Here is an 18,766-nt window from a genome sequence, read left to right on the forward strand (position 1 = left end):
CACACCGATAGATAATCAATCAATGTTCGTATAGCACCTTTCAAACAGTGCAGTTCAAAGTGCTTCACACTGACAAGCCGAAAATAAGACGTAAGTGTGGGACGGGAAAACAACAGAAAAGACAAAACAATTCAACAATTTGATACCAATAAAATTATAAAGAAATATATAAATAAAAAAGAATTAAAAGCTATAATAACAGTAATAGGAGAAAAACAGTGAAGTAAAAACTAGATTAATAAAATAGAATAAAATTATACAAATAAATAAATACAATAAAATAAGAGATTAATAAAATAACATAATACAATTTTACAACTCAAATACTATAAAATAAGTGAATAAAATAATGAACGATTCTTAATCAAAGACCTGGCTGAATTGGTTAGTTTTAAGTTTACATTTAAATATTTCATAATAAATATATTAATACTGTCATTCTCGTACTCCTGTGTACGCTATATTTATAATATTCTCAGCGGCTTACCGTCAGACAGCTACACAGTCTATGTTTCTGTGTGATCACTCTTATTCTCATTAACAGTTTCTCACCATGTCCAGCAGCAGGTAGACCGACTCTCTGTTGCGCGTCGTCATCTTGTCCGTCTCCTGTCCGATCTTCAACAGGCTGGACGAGGCCAGCTACACACACACACAAGTTTTAAGTGAATTTCTACAATTTCAGCAAAATGTTGTCAATCTAGCTAGAGAAGTCATCCATCCTCTGAATGCTCTAGGTCTCTAGTTTGATCCATCCATCCTCTGAATGCTCTACGTCTCTAGTTTGATCCATCCATCCTCTGAATGCTCTAGGTCTGTAGTTTGATCCATCCATCCTCTGAATGCTCTAGGTCTCTAGTCTGATCCATCCATCCTCTGAATGCTCTAGGTCTGTAGTTTGATCCATCCATCCTCTGAATGCTCTAGGTCTCTAGTTTGATCCATCCATCCTCTGAATGCTCTAGGTCTTTAGTTTGATCCATCCATCCTCTGAATGCTCTACGTCTCTAGTTTGATCCATCCATCCTCTGAATGCTCTAGGTCTCTAGTCTGATCCATCCATCCTCTGAATGCTCTAGGTCTGTAGTTTGTGGCTGTAAAGTTTCATGAGGCCTCCAGACAAGGCGGCAGCTCAACATGACAGCATTACGTTCTGTAAAAATAATCATATGTTGGTGATAAAAAGTAAAAAACTGAAATTGTCTTACAGCCAGGAACTCTTTGAGGCGGTCCTCTATGCTCCCCTTGTGGATGGTGAAGAGAGCAGCAGCGATCTGGTTGATGGCTTTGGCCAGGCAGTGGATGTTGTTGCAGTGGCCTGTAGGGGGCAGCAAACACACGCCGTTAGTAACAGAACAGGAAGACATCATCTGTCTCTGAAAATCAATTAACTCCGTTTAATTTCTGGCTCTTTAAGAAGATTCTCCAGAATACAAAACCTGGAAGTCCAGCGGGGAAAATATGGATTTATCTTTTTCTTTGTATTTCATACAGATGAACGCCGTTAAGTGTGAGTGTAGGAAGCATAATGTGAATATAAAACGTGTGATGGTTGGTGTGGCTGCACCGGCGCCACGTTTCGAGATGTGCTGTCGGAAAACCAATCGCTGGCCAACACGCAGTCTGCATACTAACAATGGTGGAGCCCATTACAGCTCATTATCCCTCTCAAATGTCCCTTATTAACAATGGCGCCTCTCATTTCAAGGCTGTTAAAGAGGCAACGTCTTGATAATTCATCCTTGAGTGATACCTCATCAAAAGCCTCATTTAACTACGTCTCTACGGAGGTTTATTTAACTGAACACATCTCTTTTACTGAAATACGTGCAACAAATAAGGTTAAACACGTCGCAACTGACCTTTAAAGATTATTTTGAATTTAAAAATAATAAAAAAATGCACATAATGATGATGATATCGCTCTTGTGCACACAACTGAATCAATCTGAGGGCACAAGGTCGATCTCATTTACATGCAGAACAGTCTCATATCATTGATGCAGTAAATTATGTTTCCTACATCGTGTGCGCTGCTCTCAGGCTCTGATCACAGAGCTCCTTATTTTCATTATTTATTATAAAACGGAAGAAAAACAATAATGCAAAATTACATTATACCATTTGTAGTGCAAACGTACTGTAGTTTGAGCTGTGAATATCAGAAACTAGGGATGCACCGATTCCACTTTTTTTCAGACCGAGTACAAGTACAAGTACAATGCATGCTTTACCTTCTATGGCGGGGCTGTACTGTGACATCACGTTGCTGGCTAGCGTCGGCAAGGAAACCGCCACAAACACCATCAGCAGACAGGCGATCTTATACTCCTCCTCTGGGCTGATGTTCTCTGCACAAACACAAACATGAGATCTTTTCAGACGTGGAATACGTTTAACATCGTTGGCTTCATAACTGTTTAACTGGTGTATCTATTACTGTGGAAAATGACTATTGTGTTTGTGTCTCACCACTTTTCTGTGAGGACAGAGCGACCACCAGAGCCGGGTCGATCTCGCAGGGTAAACCTGCTGCTGACGACAGCTCGTAGACATTCATGGCCACCTGGAAACATTCATACATACGCATGAGGAGAGGGACGTTGATACTGACAGCAGGTTAAGAGGTTATTTAATGAGTCTAGAAGTGTGTTTCACCTTCATGTCCGTCTCTCTGGGAATGTGGTCCTTGAAATCCTCCACTGAGCTGACCAGGAAGGGAATATGACAGGATAACACCTGGAGAGAGAGAAAGAGACAAGAGGCGGTCCGGTGAGACGGCGGTGCAGCGTCAGCAACAAATATTAAAAAATGTGACATTTATGGTGCTTTTATGGTGAAGAATTGGAACAGATGTGTTTCTTCAACACGTTACTTTCCAACTGTACCCATCTACATTACATTATATTAATTTAGCTGACGATTTTATCCAGAGCGACTTACAATATTCAACCACGTGGGTACAAACCAAAAATTACAAGAATCATGCAAGCAGGGTAGAAAATAATAATAATAAAAAATGACGGGGCAATTTTTGGCCGATGATTTGCCCCCGATGTTTGAAATTTGGTGTCACTTAAATACACTATCATCAGGGTTATTATTGTTAAATAAAACAAATAAGTAGTGAAAAATACTTTTAGTAAACTAAATAAAAACGATATCTTTCTAAAACTAAAACCAAACTGAAATATTGCCTGTGTAAAAAACTAATATAAATAAAATAAAAATAAATATTTTTTTTTAGCTCTAATATATCACAACTGAAAAAAGAAGACAGCATGAATTTCTGTCAACTTTCGTGACATTGAACCACAAAAACTATATAACTATAGGTCTGATGACATCATTCTGCATAATAAGTAGCCATGTTCTTCTGTTTACAGCTGTGTGCTGTAAAAAAATCAAACATGCTAGACTTTCTGTCGGGACGTCGTGAGGCGCCCCAGATGCGACCTCAGTTGTCGTGTACTATGACACACTACACGAGATAAAACGATCGATTGTCGCACACGACACTCATTTATCGTTCCCGATCCGAGTCGACACCCTACGACGGCCGTGTCGGGCTATAATCGGGCTGATATTGTGTAGTCTGCACCGGGCACAAAGGAGCGCAAAGATTAAACATTTAACATGGCCATCCCTACACAGTTCTCCAAACATGTATTCTGTATGTAGCTGCATACTTCTGAGAAATTATAGCTGGCCCTAACAACAACAAACTAAACCAAAACTAAATATATACATATAAAGATAAACCTTTCTGAAAAACTGAAACTAAACTAAAACTAACATTCTGAAAACTAACTGAACTAAAATGAAATTGAAAATTCAAAACCATTATAACCTTGACTATCACACAATGTTTATTTGCCCTCCTGATTGTTTTATGGGACAAATACTCCCGATTATTTCTGACACTGCATGCAAGTACATTGACTTCATCAAATATGCTGATCTCCAAGGTGGAGTCAGATCAGATGTGTAGAGCCAGGACGACAAACTTAGTAGAGCGGTAGCAGTAGTGTGTGTGTGTGTGTGTGTGTGTGTGTGTGTGTCTTACATCTCTGAGAGCCTCCTGAGCCAGCGAGCGGAATGACAAGATGACTCCAATGATGGTCATTCTCTTCAACACACTGTCCACGGCTAACAAACACAAACAACAGAGACATATATGTGTTAATTAAGCTTCAATTGACAGCCTGACAAACTGGTTGGCAAATCAGTAAACAGCAGCATTATATATCACACCACAATCAATAGTAATTCAGTAGTTTGGAAAGTTAATTTGCAAGTAAATGAAGTTTTATTGTATCAGGTTTTTGTTGTTGTGCTCTGCTGAGTGTCTGTACTGACTTCTAATTACCTTTCAGTCCAATCTGCTAAAGTCGAGTTCACATTACACGACTTTCAAAGTCATCAGATCTCTGTACTGTTCACATTATACAACTTGGTGTCTTGTAATAAGGAGTCTTTAAGTCGTCCTGGTTTTCACACTACATGACTGACCGGCGACAGGAGGTCACACACTACAAGATCTTCACCAGGAGGAATCACGCTTTGTCACGAAAACACACGCGTGAAATACACGATAAATGACATGAGACCATACGAGACACATTGCTGATGTTGTTGTCGGCATGTGTTCCACACTCTTTTTACTATTTATTCCTCTCGGTGCAACAACAACTTTGCTCCGTGTTGTAAAGGCAGCACATCCAGTAAGTTCCTGTTGTTACAGGTGAATGTAGTTAAACACTAGCTGTCAAACACACAGTATACCTGGCATCAAGTTTAGAGCTGCCATAATATCAGAATGTAGCAGTCGTGTGAAATGGTGCTGAGCAGGTCTGTGTGTACAGGTGTGTGTGTGTGTGTGTGTGTGTGTGTGTGTGTGTACAGGTGTGTGTGTGTGCGCTTACAGGTGAGTTTCTTGAAGAGGGCTGCCATGTGTTCTGGTTTGTCGAAGCTCGTCCTCATCTGGGTCAACACCTCCATGTTCTCCACCACCAGTTTCTACAAGGAGACAAACAGTTTGCATTCAATTAAAAGATCATTTTTGACTTCCTGTTATACTTTAGGATTACTCCTTTCTATTTCTATTCTTCACCACCTCTCCGGCAGTTCAGCTGCTAGCCTGTGCGTACTGCAGCCTCCGGAGGCTTCTGCTCAGTCCTTTCTGGCTCGTCTCCACGACACGACTCACCAGACAGACATTTTTCTGTTCTCGGCTGAGATGACAGCACAACGCTGTAACAACGTGTCTTTCGGTTTAATTAAGTGCTTTCCTCTTTCTGTTATTCTACAGTGTTGTTGTTTGTTATTGAATAAAAAGCATTTTCGAAAAGGTTTGGTGTTTTATGCATGTTTGGAATCCCGAAGGAGTTAAAAACAAACAACAACAAAATGAATATCCGAATCCCAAAATTGAGAACCGAACACCTACCCAACAAATGAATATGTGAATAGTCGAATATTCAGGTCCAGTCCTAATGTCAAGACCATTAGTCGCCATTTTAGAGTTCTCTTTTGTTGTATATTTATTCAGTTACAATGTTTTATATATTTGCATTGCTTTGTAGCTCATCAATGAAAACACATATTGATGATTAGCTCAGCAGTTATCGGCATTTCAAAAGCAGTAGAGAAAGAGACTTTATTAGGCATTATTTCAACTGTCATAACCAACATAACCAAAGTCTAGACAGTAGTTCCTGTGATAAATTATATTTGTATGTATGAGTAAATCTCTGTGATTGTGTGTTTAAATACCTTCAGCTCAGCGACCTGTGATGAGATGTGCCACATCAGACTCTCACTGAGGAACTTCATCCCGTACGGTCCCAACAGCTCAGACAGAGAACGCATCTCTGTGAACACACACACAGAATTACAATAATTACTACAACAGATTTAGATTTGTTTTAGCAGAGAATCTAAAATGTGTCGCAGTCAAACCGAGACAACATTAAGTTGAACACATGAGACAGTTTGTACCGGAGATGTCGGAGTATTCCTCAGCGTTGAAAGTCAGCTCGTTCTCTGTAGGCAGGTTGACGAAGGCCTTCATGGCGGGGAAGTAGGCGATGTGTCCGTTGCTGACCTGACGGAGCAACGTCTCCAGATACCTACACACACACAGCATGTTTTAGTCCTCCATTTGATTGGGAACATTTCCCAAATTTTAAAACCACAAATAAATTGACTAAATAAATCATTATGTTGCTAAATGAGATTTTAATATCTGTAGGAGTTTCTGTGCTAAGAGCAAATCCCATCATCACAACACTAAGTTCAGTGAACGGCTGCTTAAAGGAATAGTTCACCCAGAAACAGCATTAATTGTATATAATACTTGCCTCCCTAACAGGCCCTCTATGGTCCCAGAAAACATTTTCCATTGAATGACGTTTAGGAGAGCATATCAGGGCAAACAGACTTCAATGGAGGTCGAACAAAAGACAACAAAAAAGTTATAAAACGTCCAGAAACCTTTCTGAAAATCCCTGAGCAGCATTATCCAAGTGTCTTGTATCCATCCAAACACCTCCCATGAAGGAATTTGTTGTGTGCAATCCAGAAAGTGCATTGTTTGGCAACAGTTTAGCGAAAGTAGTTGGATTTCCATGAGAATATGAATGGATACAAGACACCTGGATAATGCTGCACATTCATTTCCTGTCTTTTGTTCGGCTTCCATCAAAGTCTGTTTGCACTGATATGCTTTCATTTTTTTGGCGTCTCCGCTCTCCTAAACGCCATTCGATAGAAAGCTTTTTCGCAGACTATATACCCCTTTTCCACCAAAATTAGCGTGTGTACAGTATGTGGGGTTTTTCCACTATAATAACAATCTGAGCCTGTTAGTGGCAAAACAAACACTTTTAGTGAACGTAACGTCACATTGAGCTGCTCGCTTGCCCTCACAGCTCGTTTAGCGGCTGCCGGTTACAGCGTTATCCCTCAATACTGGACCTATTTCAGAAATTGTTTCCCCATTAGTCACTTCGACTCAAGAATGAGAAAATAGAGTTCAGGTTGAGAAATACTGAACTTATCCTTTAACAAGAAACACAAGAAGAACAATCCTCATGTTTCTGTGCCCAAATAATCAAAGTCTGGTATTTAGTTGTTTTAAGCTGCAACAATAAAAATGATCTTTCTTCTGTAGAGTACTAAAAATGAGAGGAATTTGTTTTATTGGCGTTTGTGATTAAAGAGCTTCTAACAACCGGCAATCTGCGAACACAAACCCCCAGAAGGAAGAACTGTCTGACAGAGTCGACCGTTTTAGATTACTAATGTCGTACTGGCAGAGCCTGTGCAAAATACAAATACAATACAAAATTCCATGTTTGTTTTTATGAAACTTACTTTATCCATTCCTCTTTACTGTCTGATATTTCATCATTCCAATCATTTCTATTACTGTATCATATATTGTTACGGTAACGTACCAGTTAGTGTAGAGACTGGTGATGGTGGGCTCCCCGTGGCTGTCCAGGTGCTGCGTCTGCTGCAGCAGGACGTTGTTGAAGACCCGGGTGATATCGATGGTGACGTAGTTCTCTATGGACTGAAGCACCGTCATGTAGGCCCGCACGCTGGTCAGCAGCTCACTGGGCTTGGCTATCTCCTGGGTAGCCTGGTTGTACATGGTCATCCCCACTATGGACCTGGACACAGACGTTAACATGGAGGTCAGTTCAGTAAATACACCTCACAACAACCTGCAGAGGATAAACGGTCTCCGTCTCGTCTTATTTGTTGTTGTGAATCTCTTACAGATGTCCTCACATTTCCTTTCCAATCACTTTGATCCAATGTGCTCCATTAATCTGCTTTTAAAGATGTTTAAAGCACCGACTCTGACCGTCGCACTGCTCACTGACGGCTGTGTGTAACGATGATGATGCTCTTTCTCTTCATCGAAGGCTTAAATGTCTACTAGTTCATTAGGTACCTGTCTGTTTTGTATTTTAATTGGACAATAATTTAATCAGTGTGTGTGTTTGTGTATTTACTTGGTGAACCGGATCTCCAGGTGCGAGGTGAGATACTCTCTCGGTGTGAACGTGTGCTCCCAGACCGCCAGGTTGGGAACGTAGTTGATGGAGAAGCAGAGTTCAGATAACGCCGTGTGGAGTTTATCCAGACTGGAGGAGGAAAACAGAAGAAGAAGAAGGTCAATAAGATATGATGAGACTTTTAATAATCTGTGTCTTTACAGCAACAGGAGGATACAGTAGAGACAGTAGAGACAAACAGAAAGTAGAACATGAGAATATTAAAAACGGAGGAGGTGTAGATATATGTAATAGTTTATATAATATGTTATACGAGGATAAAGAGCTGCTGTCATCACTACTGCATGAACAAAGATGGATGTTTAATGGTGTTAATGGGAATGCAGTCAAACCAACAATAAAAACAAGACTATTCATAAATTATTAATAATTATGACAGAACTAGAGATGCTCCGATTTTCTTTCTTTCTAAAATACTATAATTGACAACATACACAAACATCGTTGAAGCATTTCTTTCATGCAAAATTGAAATTCAATTGTGTGTTAATAAAAAAAAAAACACTGACTATTAAAGAACATTTTCTTCAAAACTGCACCAAAGTTACAGGACCTTCTCTCACTCAAAATAAAAGTAAGGCTGCCCCCTCTTAGTTAATTAGTCGACTAATCGGTTGTTTTAGTCTTAGTCGACTAAGATTTCTTTAGTCAATTAGTAGTTTTTTATGCTTTTTTCATGCTGAATGACTTTCTCAGAAACTTGTGAGCACATCTCTGGTAAACACCAGATTTAAAGTGGTGCTTCTGTGTGATTCTTTGTGGAGAAACTCAGTTAACTAAAAGTGTTAGTCGACTAAGAATTTCTTTAGTCGAGGAGAACCCTAACCGGCACCCACCCGACCCGTTATGAGAGCCAATCCACAAACATATGCGTTAATTAGAGGTGCAACAACTAATCGATCAGATCAACTGAGTCAACTATTAAATTAATAAGGGTGTTAATTTTTTCAGCAGGCTACAGCACAACAAAGCAGGAAATAGACAAGTTACAAATATTGGAAAGTTGAGAATACCAATAAATTATTGTGTGAAATAAACAGATTTTTTATTTATGAATTTAACTGAGTTAAATTATGAATTAAAAATAAAATCATCCTTAACCCTGAAGTTAAATTCATTATTTCTGTGGACTTAAAATCATTGTTTTATTTGCTGCCCTGACATTTGGCCTTTGTGCCCTCAAAAAATTGACAACACCAAAGGCCAAGTGGCCCCTAAAGGGATGAAATACCAGGCCTGGGTGCATCTCTAGACAGAATCAATAGAAATGAGTTATTAGCAGAAAGAAAGAGTTACAAAGAACAGAAGGAGATAAAGAGAGAAAGAGGAGATTATTATTGAACTAACTTGGTGACCAGTAGTCTGTTCTTCCTCATGCTCTCCACTCCCGGTTTCTCTCTCTCCGGCTCGCCCTTCTTCCCCGTCGCCTTCTTGCTCTTCTTGTTCACCGCCTGGCTGATGGTCTTCGCACAGTGCTTCGGAAGCAGCTGGAAATAGAAGAGTAGAAGAAGAAGATCAGACAGACGTACGGCGGAGAGAGAAAGAAGAAGACAGGAAGGGATGAACAAGAGAGAGAGGAGAGGAAGGAACGATTCTTCACGGCCGGGCTGATGTTCTCAGTGAAACTAGATAGAGATCAATTTAAGAAGATTTGAACTACACGCATCAACTAAAGACTCACAACATTAACGTGACAGCGTGTCGTATTATGCAAATGACCAGTTTCTGCAGAATCTTGTAACATTAGAAAGTTTGTTAGCATAAGAAAACTTTTAAGGACTTTATCAGAACATTGGTACTATTATAAAAAAATCTGTCAGCACCTTTAAGTTTCTTCTTCTTTGTGATAATTAGTTCAACGGCGGAGATTTAGATGAGAAGATCGATGCCTCTCTAAACATAAGAGAGGTATCGATCTTCTCATTAAACTCTCGGCAAGAAAGAGATTACATGTGGGAGTAATCTCCCAAAATGTCAAACTATTCCTTTAAATTGTCTGCCTGTGTGTGTGTGTGTGTGTGTGTGTGTGTTACCTGGTCGCTGAGTGTACATTGTTCAGTGCAGATGTCAGTGATGAGGTTTCTGGCCTGTTTGGCCATCTCATCCAGAAACATGTTACACAACGACAGGCTGCGATCTCCTATGTGGTGACGCTGAGGAGGAAGAAAAGAAAAACACACACAAGGTCACAAAGGAAAGTCATCATTGTAACATTATTTAACAGCAATGAACAACTGTTGTTGTTTTACATGTTTCTAATCTGTATGAATGTGAGTATAATCCCGTCAGTGTCTTCAGTGTCGTGTGACGACTGCCTTCACGCGACACTGCAGCGACTGTCTGTCCGTCTAGTCTGAGCATTTCAAAGCGACTGCAGCAAAGCAGGCAGAAGCAGCCAGACTTTCTGTGCAGTTTTCCTGTGATATTCCTCATCTATTTTTCCATCAACACTGATGTATAGAGACAGAGCACATGTAAGTCCTGCTCACACTGGAGGGGAAAACAATTCATCGCCCTCCATTAACTTTGTATTACATGAAGGTGCCTCCTCGTCCCTTTCGTCTGCTAGCAAACTACAGAAAAATGCCTAAAAGCTGCTGTATGGTGGAGTGAACTACCAACAGGGTAAAGAACATATAACTAAGTTTTTATAAGCTGCCGAACTGAGGATACAAGAAATAAAGGCTATGCACTTAACTAGCTAAGGCTAACTACAGTAGCTTGCTAACAGCTAACTTATCGACCTCATGTGTACGTACATGTTGTTGAAAAAAATAGACTTGAAGTGTAAATAAATGCTTCAGGACGCGGTTACACCCGTGAGAAGCAGCTGAGACACGAGTCGGAGCAGACAGCTGCATAGATTAACATGAGTGTATCTGTTGCATGAGACATGCGAGTAAAAAACCCACTAGACAGTGTATCTATCTATATATACATGTGTGTGTTTACCTCCTCAGGACAGAGCTCATGTGTGCAGGACATGAAGTGTGTGCAGAGCAGAGGGAAGCAGATGGAGTGTCGGCTCTGCGAGGGAAGCTCCAAACACTGCTGGAACATCTTCTCAAACGCACGGCTGTAGAAGCTGCAACCACAAAAACACAGATGAAATAAGGGATATACACAAAATTCATAAAGGTCAAATATATTAAAATGTCTGAAGAGTGCGTCTCACCAGAAAATGGACAGGTCGGACGTCTCCACCAGCATCTCCACCAGAGAGTCCACCATCTTTGTGTGGAAGATGATGGTGTTCATCATCTTACCGAGCTCCTTGTGATCGGCGATACCGAGACTGGCTTTAGAGACGCTGGTGTAGGCCTGCAGAGAGGAACACAGCGCTTTATCAGATGTGCCGTTCTTTCCTTTTACACTTCATTCCACAAAGAAGCAACATTTAAAACATTTAGTAGAAATTACAGACTGTAGATAAATGTCTTTTAAGTTATTAAAGCACTAGATGTTTGAGCCCACCTGCAGTCTGAACCAGTCCAGTCTCATTCCTCTGAAGTCAAACACCTCTCCATCCTCCACTGGAACACAAAATAATCACACATATCACCATTAAAACGTTCCTGACTGAAGATCTGTTATCATCATGTCATCATCCTCCTCCGCTATGTTTTGAAGCAGTAACGGTTTACCTTGTTTGACGCTGAGAGAGGTCATAGTGTTGACGAATGAAGACATGATTATAGACTCGTCCTCTGGACAGACAGACAGGTTCTATCAGATAAACACGGGATAGAAAACTGGTTAGAAAGACAAGGGCAGTGTGGAAAAACATGTGTTCAACCAGCAATGCAAAATAAGACACATTCTCTGTACCTATAGGAAGATAGACAGCTGCCAGTTATAATTATCATTGTCTCTACTTTTAATGTTTCAATGTGTTATATCACATAGATTATCATAGAATTCAACATGGTGGGCAATAACGTTGTCTAGTAGAAACCCTGCATCCTGTTCTGTGTTTAGATTTTATGCAGAGTATACAGTATATGTGTGTATATTTTCAGAGCTCAGTGTGTGCATTCAGAATGTGTTCATGTGTTCATACCTGCACCAGTTCATTCAGCACGACAGCATCAAACCCAGACAGGTACTGGACGTAGTACCGCTGCATCACCGGACCGTACTTCCTGACGTGAGCTCTGAGCTCCTCCATGTAGAAGATCAACTCTGCTATGTGCCTGTAACACACAAATACATCAACAGATGTGAGACTAAAGCAGCCAAAGAGAAAACAAGCCAAAGGATGCAATGATCATGTTACTGTAGGTGTGAACAGGTGTGCACGTTGGCGTACTTGTCTATGAAGTCGTCTGTGCTTTTCTTCTGGATGTTGTCGGCGTGTCGAAGCAGCCAGATGATCTCGTCACGGGCAAACGACAACGCCATGAACACGAACAACGCCTAGCGGGAATGAAAGAGGCGGAAACGGAGAAATATGGAGGGAAAGTAGAGAAGAAAAAAAAAAGGGGAAATGGAAATGTCAAAAACTCCCCAAGATACATAATTCCAAGATAAATGACCAGCAGCAGTTGGCAGCGAACGCTTCCTCACAGCCTCTGAACCAAATATGCAATATGTTCAGTCTGGCTCAGCAAATATATTCTGTTACACATTTATGAGGGTCTCCATCTGGTTAGAGGAACTTCTAATGTGTTATGCATATTGTGTATACTCTTGTGCAGTTAGTTGAGGTGTTTTGAGGTGGGTTTGTATGAGGTAGTTATCCATAGTCAGTGTATTACCTACATTAGATGGAGTTTGGAGAAACAGACAGGATTTTAAACACCTAAAAAAATCAATATTAGTTTTTAAGTGGACGCTTTACCTTGCCATCAGACAGCCCTTTCCAAAGGGGAACGGAGGCTGTTGTGTCCTTCTATGCTCTCCCCAAAGCCACCAGACTCCATTGAAAAAAACTGTAATTTTACCTCTCAGAACCCGGGAGCTGCTCGTCTACCGCTGCCTTGATCGGTTAGTTAGTTAGTGTTATTGTGGGACTTTGGTGAATCCGAAGTAACTAAAGTCACACAATAACACTAACAAACTAACCGATCAATGCAGGTAAAACTGTTTTTTGTGAATGGAGTCTGGTGGCTTTGAAGCGAGCATGGATAACGGCTTCAGTTCCCCGTCAGAAAGGGCTGTCTGACAACGAGGTAAAGCGGTGAAAATATTCTAAATATATCGTACACTTAATCTGATATTGATTTTTTTAGGTGTCTAAAATTCGTTTTGCTGCTGCCCCCATCCACAGCAGTACATTGCTTTGCTCCCGTGCTGGTACTCCTGTCTGTTTCCACAAACAGAATACACACAAAATACCCAAACCATCCCTTTAATCTGTTTATGTTGTTTATATTTACTGTTGTAAAAATGTTTTTTATGCTGGTCTCTCAAATAGATTTATAAAGACAGTTTAAGGTGGTATTGTGTAATACCTTAGGACCCAGTAGTCCGGGCTGATCGGCTAAAACGGTGGCGAGCTCCTTCAGAGCCGATCGGAGGAACTTGCGTCTCTCTCGGTGCATCGAGCCTCTGCAGAGAGACGGAAGAGAGGAAGTCAGAACATCAAAACACACAAAAGCATCACGATTAAACGGTATTCTGACACTTTCAGGACAATCTGGCAAGAGGATGAAAGTGAGGAGATGACAGTGATGGCAGAAGAAAGAAGATGAAAGAGGAAGACGGGGTAAGTAAGTGAGGATAAAAGCAGAGATGAGACAAAGAGGGGAGGTTAAAAGAGGAAAAGAAGAAGGTGATGCTTCTGTGTGAGACTCCCTGAGAGAGAGAGAGAGGATCTAAAGGGCGGAGGAAGAGCTGCAATTATGGTTGAAGACGGGAAGCAGGAACATAAATCAAAACAGAATGTGGGAAGTGAAATAAATCATAAAAATGTGAAATATGTTTTGTGTTTGTGAGGAACAAAGAGGAAAGATTGGATGAAAATCCCACTGAGGGGATTAGTAAAAAGATGATGTACATACGCGTGAGACAGGGCCTGTTCTTTGCACTCTCTGATGTCATTGATGCGTTTGTTGTACCTGGAAAACACAGAAGCAGAGAGGACGCATTAAAAGAGCAAAATCATACCGAACAATTGAATTATACTGAATGCACGACTGTGATGTGGTTTTCTGAGAATATGATTTAATGTACGGCTGTCGGAAAACGTCTTCAAATCGTCTTCATAATGTCCAAAAATCAAAGATATTCTACTGAAAACGATATGTAAGTGACAACATCGCTCTCACCCTCTGATGTTGACGAACAGATCCTCTGCAGCCTTGTGGATGTGGAAGACTTCGTCCCTGAACAGACAGAGGCAGGTGGAGCTCTGCAGCGCCAGTTTCCACAGAGACAACGCCGCCGCGTCGCTGTTCAGCACCGCGTGACACAAGATGAAACCAACTGGAGAGACAACGGAGAGATCAATACTAAGTACCGATCAATACCGAGTGAAACTCATGAGCCAGAATAAACATTTAACAGGGAAACAATTTTACTTACAAACGATCCACTTCTCCATAGCGTCCAGTGACAGGTATTCACACGGCATCTAGAGAGACGAGCAGACAGAACAGATCAGGTGAATGGATTAAATGTCTCAGTAAAGCTGAAGCTCAAACTATAGTTATAGAGTTTTAATTATTCATCACTAAATACTGAAACAAGCTTTTTCTGGACATTAGATTTATAATATTTCCCTTGTAGAGATACCCTGACGATCCGATACAACTCACGATATGATTTCCTCACAATTTGTTTAACAAAATGAGATTGAAGACAAATTATGACCGAAAAAGATTCCTTTATTTCTCAGACAAAAATCTATATTCTTATCATCTCTTATCTTTTCTTTATTAAATTAAAGAATTCATTGCTGAGGTCTAAACTCTGCAAAACAATGCAGATTTCCTTTTCTTTGTAAAATTGAAACTGCAAATGTCTTTTCTCTTAAATAACAAAAAAACTAAATTGAATATTTTGTATTTTGCAATAATTGCAGTGTTTGTCTCGTCTGTTATCTTATTTCATTAAAGAGTTAGGGGGTTAGGGAACCCAAAATGCTGCCACACCTCCGATTTGAAACAGATGGCGCATCCTTGATTTCTAAATCTTCACCTGCTGCCACTATTGTCTTTGCATCTTGATACGGCTAGTGATGTAGGACGTCGAACAAGCAACGTCAAAAGCAGAAAACGCCCTCTATTGATTAAAAAGACCATTTTTCATCTCATCGATTTGAATCGTCACATATTTCGATCATGAATTTACTCTCTCGTTTAGTATCGTTACATTCCCGTCCCCCTCCGATCGCAGATGTAAGTTAACAGGTTTCATACTGACCGTGTCTGACTGAGCAGGATTGAGCATGGTGGAGGGAGCAGAGATGAGAGAGAGCAGCTGGGCGTTCCTCCACTGATCAGCAGACAGATTCCTCCGGGGATAAACCATCTGAAGACTGATCAACGCATCTGACAGGGACTGGGGGAGAGACAGGAAGGAAGACAGCAGGGAAAGAGAGGAGAGGAATACATTTACAGATGACATATACAGTAAGCCAAATGATTATATAACTATCTGGCACTCTAGTTGATCACCATGTATTTCATCAGTCTTTCACCACATTACTTTATTTTCTATTTAATTAGGTTGATACTTCAGCTCAGTTACAGAGCAGGAAAGCAGTTTGGAATCCAGGAGTAGAACGTATGAGCACGAACCCTCACTAGCTGTTCACGGGCGCGGTACACATTTCCAATTGAACAGCGAGCTCCACTAAAATCAGAGACCTCGCTGTTACACTTTAGGATTGTGGGTAGTGTAGTTCTTCTCTGTGACTTCGCAAATAAAACATGTTTTTCTTATAACAAGTTTGATATCATACGGACTTGTGGTCTACTGTGGATGATTACGACTTTATGGTTCAGGAGGTTTTTACTACAGAAGTCTCCTCTTCAAAACATACCGACCCTCTGATTAAAACCGGTAAAAGCATTGAACAGCTCTACGTTAAAAATCAGCCTCTAACATTTGCTCAGCTTGTTTCTCTGATAACTTTAGATCCAGATGTCTGATGACTAAAAACCATCATCCAGTGTGTCGTAAGAATGTGACTTAAAACTGGATAAAAAGTAAATTTATGAGAGACAATCAAAACACTGACACATGAGCAAAGGGGATAAGGGTTACCTTGATTAAAATTATGGATTTCTCAGGTTAGAAAATTGTTGGAAACATTTGGGATAATGTTAGAACACAACTCAACAACATTTATAACACAGGTCTAGTAGTTTTTAGATATTTTAAAGCACATATCAAACCTTTAATAAGAGAGTCAGTGTTTACAGAAGAATAGACCACACCACTAATGCATATTAAGTCAGTTCTCCTACCTTTCCATGAGGAACAAACTCCTCCATCAGCTTCTTCAGCGGGTTCTCGTAATCCACGATCATCTGGCCCAACCTGGGGTACTCCCGGTCACTACGACACACACACACACAGTGCCACAGTTACCATAGAGACCACGGCCATCGCCTGACGTTTGAACTGTTAACATGTTTGTAGTGATTAAAGTGCTTTAAAGTCCTGCCGTGGCCGTGTTTCAGTCACCTGGCTCCGTGCGTCATCTCGTGGGCGTAGTTGTACAGACCGATGATGGCTTTCCTCTCCTCGATGCGAGACAGTATCGTCATCAGAGTAGTGTAGGTCACCACCAGGTCCAGGTAGTTCTTGGTCAGGTCAAAGTTCACCGTCTGACAGAAAAAAAAAAAAAATTTTTAGTGGAGAAAATAATAAAGTGGCGTTTTTGTCAACGTCTCATTTGGGGTTTTGTACTTACGATGTCAAAGAAGACCTGGCAGGCGTCGATGGTGTTCAGCAGCTCACACACATGATCCTGTTGATGAATATAAATACCATCATTAGATTCATCACCACCATATAATCCTTCACAGTATAATAATGTTAGTGTGTGTTTTCTTACCTTGAACTCCATGACATCTACGAAGGTGAAATAGTAGAGAGCCAGGTTCTTCAGGATCTCTGACTTCTCCTTCTGCAGCTGAGCCAGCTGTTGCTGTAAACACGGCGGCGTACAAAAAAAGTTATATAAATAAGACTTATATACGTCAGTAAACCGTGTTTACTGAGACCGAGCTAATAAAGAGTATCTGTTATCATTTACTGCATCTCTCTTTAGGGCTTTTTGTATTTTATGTACCTTAAAAGTTGCATCTCTGTGTTTTAACGCTGAGCTGACAAATCACAATTTTACTCTCATAAAAGCTCTGGCTGAGTTTAACCCAAGTCTGTAAATACATTTCTCTTATATATATATATATAAATATATTTATAAAAACTAGAGTGAAAAACATCTGCATATCTGTTATTCTGTCTTAAAAAAATCCAATTACTGAGATTCCCTTCAGGGATCAATACAGTTTACCGTATCTTGTTCTAATTAATTACAGTTTCTCTTCATTTTGACTAAATGAACAGCTAACTGATATAAATGAGACGCTGTTGCTGAATAACTCAGTGATACTGAAGCTTTTCTTTCATTAACAGAAACAGAGACACACAGATAACCAGATACAGAGAGAGATTAAAAAACGCAAATCTATATGAAGTCATTTTATTTTGGTAGAACATTTCCTTCATTTAAATGTTTGTTGGGACACACTGATGCAGTGACATTATTCAGTTATGTTTAATTAAGATTTACTCTTTTCATTTGCTTAATTTGATTTTTTGGTTTGGTATGAATGAATGAAGTAGCCTGTGTTTGAAGATCAACGTCAAATAACGTACGAGAGAATAAAAATGTTTGACCAAAGTAAAATCTGACTATCAAAGCAAAGCCAGACGGTCGATATGTTGATTTCATTTAAAGACAGAAGTGAGACAGGAAATTCAATCAGTGAACGAAGCACCAGAAGATAAAAAACCTTCTTCTGTGCTTCTCGAGATCTGGAGAAGTTCAGCTGTGTGTTTTCAAAACTTGAAAATAAGCTCAGCTTGTTAAAAGATCGTCACATCAATCTTTTAACAAGCGGGAATAAAAACACGTGTATAAAGCAGTATCTTTAACTGGTGAAGGCCTTTACACATCGGAGGGGGGCGTTTTAATCGTGTCATTAATTCACACCTCAATATCTTTGTTCGACCCATCGAAAAAAAAAAAGCATCAACAAATCACATCATTATTTGTTTTTATTTGTATCATTATTATTATTAGTAAAATGTTATTTTATTTATTTAACTTTTATTTATATATATATATATATATATATATATATATTTCATATATATATATATTATATATATATTAATATATTTCAATTAATGTTTTATTTTGAATTATGTAATTTTATGTTTATAATTTCCAATGCATAACTTTAAAACCAATACATATCATTATTGTAATAATTTCATTATTTTTTATTTTATTTATTTATCTTTTATTTTTTATATATATATATATATATATATATATATATATATCTTTTCAATGAATGTTTTGTTTTGAATTATGTAATTTTCTTTGTTTATAATTTCCAATGCATCTTTAAAACAAATATTATTTCATTTATTTACTTATTTAGTTTTTATTATATATTTTTTTCAATTAATGTAATTTTCTTAAAATTTAA

At 39.4% G+C, this 18,766-nt stretch overlaps 1 protein-coding gene across 8 annotated transcripts in view; it reads right to left on the minus strand.

Annotated features, from left to right (window-relative positions):
* The window catches only part of nckap1 (NCK-associated protein 1), a 36,633-nt gene that overhangs the window by 1,208 nt on the left and 16,659 nt on the right, over positions 1 to 18,766 (minus strand). For 4 of the 8 annotated variants that reach the window (XM_074647354.1, XM_074647349.1, XM_074647352.1 and 1 more), the window contains 28 exons: positions 17,098 to 17,184; positions 16,954 to 17,010; positions 16,725 to 16,867; positions 16,505 to 16,595; positions 15,456 to 15,593; positions 14,616 to 14,664; positions 14,360 to 14,516; positions 14,093 to 14,149; positions 13,544 to 13,640; positions 12,400 to 12,506; positions 12,151 to 12,283; positions 11,735 to 11,816; positions 11,565 to 11,623; positions 11,266 to 11,411; positions 11,043 to 11,175; positions 10,124 to 10,243; positions 9,438 to 9,577; positions 8,028 to 8,159; positions 7,461 to 7,679; positions 6,001 to 6,131; positions 5,776 to 5,873; positions 4,926 to 5,019; positions 4,067 to 4,149; positions 2,659 to 2,739; positions 2,473 to 2,566; positions 2,235 to 2,351; positions 1,209 to 1,318; positions 553 to 642 (listed from right to left, as the gene is read on the minus strand). In XM_074647354.1, coding sequence (XP_074503455.1) covers positions 553 to 642; positions 1,209 to 1,318; positions 2,235 to 2,351; positions 2,473 to 2,566; positions 2,659 to 2,739; positions 4,067 to 4,149; positions 4,926 to 5,019; positions 5,776 to 5,873; positions 6,001 to 6,131; positions 7,461 to 7,679; positions 8,028 to 8,159; positions 9,438 to 9,577; positions 10,124 to 10,243; positions 11,043 to 11,175; positions 11,266 to 11,411; positions 11,565 to 11,623; positions 11,735 to 11,816; positions 12,151 to 12,283; positions 12,400 to 12,506; positions 13,544 to 13,640; positions 14,093 to 14,149; positions 14,360 to 14,516; positions 14,616 to 14,664; positions 15,456 to 15,593; positions 16,505 to 16,595; positions 16,725 to 16,867; positions 16,954 to 17,010; positions 17,098 to 17,184 — 3,045 coding nt within the window. Of the gene's footprint in view, positions 1 to 552; positions 643 to 1,208; positions 1,319 to 2,234; positions 2,352 to 2,472; positions 2,567 to 2,658; positions 2,740 to 4,066; positions 4,150 to 4,925; positions 5,020 to 5,775; positions 5,874 to 6,000; positions 6,132 to 7,460; positions 7,680 to 8,027; positions 8,160 to 9,437; positions 9,578 to 10,123; positions 10,244 to 11,042; positions 11,176 to 11,265; positions 11,412 to 11,564; positions 11,624 to 11,734; positions 11,817 to 12,150; positions 12,284 to 12,399; positions 12,507 to 13,543; positions 13,641 to 14,092; positions 14,150 to 14,359; positions 14,517 to 14,615; positions 14,665 to 15,455; positions 15,594 to 16,504; positions 16,596 to 16,724; positions 16,868 to 16,953; positions 17,011 to 17,097; positions 17,191 to 18,766 lie in introns of all 8 variants that reach the window. The other 4 variants (XM_074647353.1, XM_074647348.1, XM_074647350.1 and 1 more) reach the window with 1 other exon arrangement.

Source organism: Sebastes fasciatus, chromosome 9 (assembly GCF_043250625.1).
Source record: "Sebastes fasciatus isolate fSebFas1 chromosome 9, fSebFas1.pri, whole genome shotgun sequence".
NCBI lineage: Eukaryota > Metazoa > Chordata > Actinopteri > Perciformes > Sebastidae > Sebastes > Sebastes fasciatus.